The 6,837-nt window shown below is 34.6% G+C and overlaps 1 protein-coding gene across 1 annotated transcript; it reads left to right on the top strand.

Moving 5' to 3' along the window:
- Positions 1 to 5,244: 5,244 nt before the first annotated feature.
- Positions 5,245 to 6,544, top strand: LOC111389239. The gene is made up of 3 exons (XM_023014129.1): positions 5,245 to 5,394; positions 5,563 to 5,668; positions 6,045 to 6,544. Exons 1-3 carry the CDS (start codon positions 5,362 to 5,364, stop codon positions 6,209 to 6,211), a joined length of 306 nt encoding a protein of 101 aa, XP_022869897.1. The 5' UTR covers positions 5,245 to 5,361; the 3' UTR covers positions 6,212 to 6,544.
- Positions 6,545 to 6,837: the final 293 nt, after the last annotated feature.

Below are 6,837 nucleotides of genomic sequence, written 5' to 3'. Positions count from 1 at the left end.
AAGAACAAAATGGCTACAAGGTTATAGTTAGCAGAAATGTTATCTTCAATGAAGAAATATTTCCCTGTAATAGTTCCACAACCTCAAAATCTGAAGAACCTGTATTAATGAGGGAAATTATTGTGGAAAATCAATCTGAAACCATTGAAGATCAAAATGATTTGATTGAAGTGGAATCTACTCAATTAATTAATGACTCAAATCAAAATGATTCTACATGTGAGACTGAATCTATAAACCTACCACTTGCTGATTATCAACTCACAAGAGATAGAGAAAGAAGAAACATAATACCTTCAACTAGATTTAGAAACGATGACTTTGTTACTTTATTTTCTGTTTTAGACTCCTTAAACTCTGAACCCAATAGTTTTGAAAAAGCAATAAATCGTCCTGATTCTAAGCTTTAGAAGAAAGCCATGAATGAGGAAATTGATTCTCAAATAAAAAATAGAGTATGGGTTCTAGTCAACAGACCCAAAGATAAAAAGGTAGTTGACTACAAATGGATTTTCAAAATTAAAGAAGGAGACTCTAAAATCGAAAATAGAAGATATAAGGCGAGATTAGTGGCAAAAGGTTTCACACGAAAGGAAGGATTAGACTTGAATGATATTTTTTCACCAGCTGCCAAATACACTTCAATCAGAATTTTATTGGCTTTAACTACCCACTTTGACTAGGAACTGGAACAACTTGATGTCAAAACAACCTTCCTTTATGGTGACCTTGATGAAATTATATACATGAATCAACCTGAGGGCTATGAAGTTGAATCGAAGACAGGAAATGTTTGTTTGCTGAAGAAGTCTCTTTATGGGCTAAAACAGGCCCCCAGACAGTGGCATATAAAATTCAACTCTTATGTTCAGACTTTGGGTTTTGAAAAAAGCAACTATGACTCCTGTTTGTTTTTCAAAGGGTTAGGTGGACCTTAATCCATTTATTTGTTATTGCATGTAGATGATATGTTACTTGCTTGTCATGATAAATTTGAAATTGAATCTGTTAGGATAAAATTAAAGTCTGAATTTGAAATGAAAGACCAAGGTCCAGCCAGTAGAATTCTTGGCATGGAAATTGTAAGAGATAGGTCCAGTCGCACTCTTCTTTTAAAACAGTCTGCTTATATAGAGAAAATACTTGAAAATTTTTCTATGACTGAATACAAGCGTGTATCATTGCCTATTGCTAATCATTTTAAACTCTCTAGTGATCAATAACCTAAATCAGATGATGAATTAAAAAGAATGAAGAAGGTGCCTTATGCTAATGCTGTAGGATCCATCATGTAACTTATGATTTGTACCAGACCTGACTTAGCTCATGGAATTTTTATTTTAAGTAGGTTTATAGCAAATCCTGGGGAAACACACTGGTTAGCAATAAAGTTGATGTTTAGGTACTTGAAAGGTTCAATTGACCTAGGATTAAAGTTTAAAAGAACTAATGAAGTTATAATCTTAAAGAGTTATACTGATTCAGACTTTGCTGGTGATCTTGATAGGAGAAGATCAACATCCTCTTACATTTTTACTTTGTGCAATAGTTACATTAGTTGGAAATCTCAACTGCAGTAGTTACATCAGTTATATTGCTGCATGTGATGCTGTGAAAGAAAGCATTTGGTTAAGAGGATTGTTAAATGAAATTGATTTTGTTAATGAATCTGTTGGTATTCATACTGACAACCAAAGTGTCATTCATTTAAGTAAAAATCTAGTTTATCATTGCAGAACAAAGCATGTTGACATAAAATTCCATTTAATAAGAAATATGGTTGAACAGGGTTTGATCAGTCTTGTTAAAATCCCTACAAAATATAATCCTTCTGATTTAGGAACTAAAATTCTGATACTTAGTAAATTTACAAATTGCTTGAAAATTTTGAACATCACCTAAAAGACTGATCAAGTGATATTCAGAAGTTCATTTGTTGAAAACCAAACTAACTTTATTATTATTATTTTTTTACAGGTTCTTAGAGCCAATGAAGTCAAGTAAAGCTTGAATCCACTAGTTGAAACAAAGAAATAGTTCAGCAATGTGGAGATTGTTAAAGAAATGGGTTGCCTCACTATTTCTTTATTGGGCCTTATTACTTAAAATTGTCGAAGGCCCAGTCCTTTAACAATGTCACGTTTTGGAAGAACGCTTTTCTTACCCCTCTTATGGAATAGTGTGTGCCGTACACATGGCACACTCTCAACCATTGGATGAAGTTGGTTCAGTAACCGTGTTTTACAGATATTTCACTTGACCCTTGGTCTTTCGTCTTTCCTGGCTTTTACACTGGCTTTCTAGAATACTCTTTTCTCTCTCTCTGTGTGTGCGAGGGTTTTCTTCGTGATCTTTTCTCTTTGAAAAATGAAACAAAATCTTTGTGATGTATTTTCTTCTTCTGTTAGAAAGGAAAGAATTAGTGATCCGTCTGATCATTTGAGAGGAATTTTGTAATAGAAAAGAGGCTAGATAAATCGAAGAAATCTTTGATTTCTTTGAACATTTGTACGATTTCTTTGTGAAACTTAATGAATTTTGAGCATACTCTTGATTGAGGCTCAACGGGTGATTAGGTTCTTCTGAACTGAACATTCGGGCTCCTTTGGAGCAAAAACATATCTAGTGTTCTATTTTTACTGTTTTTAATTTTCTGCGATTTTTAATTCGCAAACCTTTAAGAAAATACGAGTTCATTGTATCTTTGGGACTAACACAAACATCCAATATTTTAAGCTTCGTGTCAACACCCCAAAATCTCTTCGGGGGCTCTTGATTAGGGTTTTTCAATAAACTTTTTGTCTTCCAACCATCAGCCTGAATAAAAGAAACCAAAAACCTTCCCTGAAAATCATTCATAAAAAGAAAAGCATCACTTGAATGAGTTCTCTTAGCATCAAGAACTTGAACAATCACACCATGAACCTCAATAGTAGTACAAATAGTCATTTCTGTATCAAGCAACAAAATAAGGAATTTAGGAAAGGAAAATTAGACTAGGTGTGGAAAATTTATTGATCATCATTTTTGAGATCAATATTGTTGAAATATCTGAAATCTATTTTGTTTTAATGTATATGCCTTTTGCTCAATTATTTCCAACTGTGACCGACGTTATAATCGGGTTGTGATACCCAACGAGGGGAAAAAGGATAAACTTATGGTAAAGGACAAAATTCTCTTAATGTAAATGCTAGCATATTTTGATACGTAAACATTGATTAGACTGCTTTCGGGCGGAGGGGAAGGGCGCGAGGGGAAGGTTCGATTAGACTAAACAATAATTACAAAAGTTCTAGATTTTTTTTTCCTATTCTAATATTGTTTAATTTTATAATGTCGATATGTAAGTTTAATGTTGATGAGAATAAATCCTGTCAACGCGCAAGAAGCAAGCTAAATAATAAATTAAATTTTATATTCAATAAATTTTGAATTGGCCATACGAAAATTTTCCATTTTATTCTTTCTAATCAATTGAAAAATTTAAAACAACTAAATTCTTAATAATTGTAAGATAGTGTGTTAATCTTAATCTACTCGCACTTATAAATTGTTCCGACTTTGGACACCTTTAAGCGACCACTTAATTTGTGGTGAACATAATTTAGCCCCTATTTGGTACAAATTAAAATTAAGATTTTAAATCATGTCAAAGTTAATAAATAATTTTAATCTTATATTTTATGGAATACATAACTTTTCAATCACACATTTTTATAACATTTATCAAAATTGAGAGATGCTAGGGGGACAGGGGGCATGTGGCGCCCCCCTATTGGAGGGGTAGCTGCCCCCTGTCCCAATTCCCTTTCCCAATCCCCTGTCCAAGAAGCTTAACACATCAAAATTTATTAAAAATCTGATTGGGGTATAGTAAAAACAAAAAAGGAAGAAATCATACTTTTAACATCTTGAATTTTTAGATATAACAGTCTAACGTATAGGAGTCTAAATAATCCAAATGGCCACCCTTTACAAGTGTTTGCCCTTTATTGGGAGAGGAAGAGATTTGACAGTGATCTGATTGGGAGCTCCAAAGCTGCACTGGTACAATTCAATGCATGCAAGTTGAACTAAACAAATATGCATTCTTTGGTGGGTCCAAACAGCAACTTCCAAGCTCATACACACAAAAAACATGGTAATTTTACTAATACTTTACCCTTAATGATATTTTACAAAATGACAATCAAATTCAATCTGTAGGCGACATGGCTCCTTTTAATTGGCAGGATAACTTATTAGGTTATCTTCTTACTATTGAAGTGTTCTAAACATATAACTATAGGCAGGTCCTCACGAATGAAGATGTACAAAATGTATCAAGAAGTTTCTGACTTTTTTCATCATACTGAATTCTAATAATTGGATTTGTAACTATTGTGCCTTCAATGGAACGTTTTCCTAAATGAAGCCCTCAGTTTTGGTTAAATACTTTTTTCCCTTGTTCTTAGTCAACATAAAGAATGTAAAAAACTACTTTCCCCTCCAGTAAATAAATAAGAAAAAGAAAAGTTGGAGAAGTGGGTAAAATTGGGGTAACAACGGAGTTAGTCTATAAGGAAAAGGAGTGTGGAAGGGAGAAGGATATGGAGGGCTAGGTGGGAGAGCGGAGTTGGAACTGACAGGGACTGAGATGAGCGGCTTGGAAAAGGGAGTTAGGTGGGACTTGGATAAAGAGAGGACCGGTAGTGTGGTCTAGTTAACGAAGTAGGAGAGGAAGTGAGAGCGCGAGGTCTAAGGCATTCTAGAGGATTGGATGGAAAGGCGGGGTTGTACTCATTTTCATCATTCGATGAGTATAGTGCATGTTTGGCAAAATTAAATTATAATTTAAGCTGATCAAACATACTTTATACTCACACGTGTCAAAGAACTTATTCTTTATAGACACTTAAGAGTACTCTAAAATGTATTAATAATGTTTTCTTTTGCCTAAATCATCACTTTGTCGCTAGTGAAAGGAGATTGTATAAATTTATCATCGTACTCCAAGTTCGGAATGATCATATCTTCTTCATAGTATCCATGAATATATCCAAAAGGTTGGTGACCTACTTGCTACATTTCTTATATGTTGAGAACTCAACTATAATATTCTCGTGGATGGGACCCATTGATCACGTGAAGACGTGGGTGTCTAATGAGAGACGAGAATCCTTAAAAGACAGAAAAATGGTGGTTTAAAAATCCCCTAATCCCTTCTCCACCAATTATCATTCATCTCCCACGTGGGACCTTGGCCCCACCCCTACCATTTCCTCTCCTTTGGCTCTATATCATCTGATCATCACCTCATTATATACTGCCCTCTGCAAATACTCTACTTGCAAGAACTTGTGCGAACCGCATGCTGTTATGGGAGAATCTTCTGCATCATACATACACATGGTAATCAATCAATCCTGACGCCTTATAAGTGTTCTTTATCTTCTTATTTAGAACTGATTATTCTTGCATGTTTTGAAGCCTGCTGTCATTTTGCATCTTTTGTGGCCTTCTAAACCATTTTTTATGAGCTTTGATCTGTTTATTTTAATGGGTTTTCATCTGTTTTAGGTACAATATCTTATTGAAAAGTGTTTGATCTTCCACATGACAAAAGAAGAGTGCATGGAAGCCCTTTCCAAGCATGCAAACATCCAACCAGTTATTACTTCCACTGGTTTGCCCCCTAACCGAATCCACTACTTATAATTTGGATAAGCCTATTAACTCCAAAGCATATAATTAATTACTGTAAACCCCGACTTCTACAAGTAACACGGAGATCTGTCCATGTTTTTTGCGGGGATCTCTATCTTTTGAATTTCCTAGTATGGAGGAGAATATATATATGATGCATATGAATATATAGAATCTATTGTTTCCTCTATTATTGCAAACTTGTTTGTTCTTAAAACTTTCAGGGCCATCTCACTAAACCGTACTAGAAAGTACAACAGATGAGATTTTAATTTTTACTTCTTTAATACTATCCAACTATTAAGAGCCAAACAAGGTATGATCGACTTTGATTATATCTATGAATTGGTTTGCAGTTTGGAAGGAGTTAGTGAAAGAAAACGAAGGGTTCTTCCAAGCATATAATGAATCTCAAAGCAAGAGAGATAAGATGTCGGAGGCTGAGACGAGTGCCATGATCCAGAAGATGATAACAGATCATGATTCTTCCACCATGAAACCCCAAGATTCATCCTCTCAGTAACTGATCATCTGGAAATGATCGAATCAGATTGAGCATACAAAGTCACATATGCACAAACAAATATAAAATCACATTCCCTTAAATACGCTGAAAGGCATACTCAGAGGGGAACAAATCGAGTAGGATCCGATGCAGTACGACACGTGGGATTCTTATGTCTGGTGAATTTGGCTGTAAAATATATACTCATAAGTCTCATATACTAAGGCAGTAGAGAATATATATTGGATGTGACTGAGCAGAATGTGGTTATTTGTGTGTGTCTTATGCTGTTATTATTGAATAAAGCATAATAAGTGGGGGATACTTCCTGTGTCACCATCATTGTCTTTAGAATTATTTGTCTGAACTCTGAGGAAGAAATAGGGTCACAGGTCAGTGTCAGAACCAAGAATTTAACATTATTAAATGATCTAAGATGCTCTTAAAGGAAAATACTACGTGTACACCAATGCATTACACTCCTCTCACATGGAGGGGGATCCACGAATATTTTATTGTGTGTGAACCCCCTTCCATGTGAGGGGGGAGGGTTGTAATGCTATGTGTACATATAACATTTACCTAAATAGAAATGGAACTACAGATGCAAACATTATACTGAAAAATGTTCTTTATAAAATGTT

This window comes from Olea europaea, unplaced genomic scaffold (genome assembly GCF_002742605.1).
Source record: "Olea europaea var. sylvestris unplaced genomic scaffold, O_europaea_v1 scaffold571, whole genome shotgun sequence".
Taxonomy (NCBI): Eukaryota; Viridiplantae; Streptophyta; class Magnoliopsida; order Lamiales; family Oleaceae; genus Olea; species Olea europaea.
The sequence above is the reverse complement of the archived record's forward strand: the minus strand, read 5'-3'. Positions and strand labels throughout refer to the sequence as shown.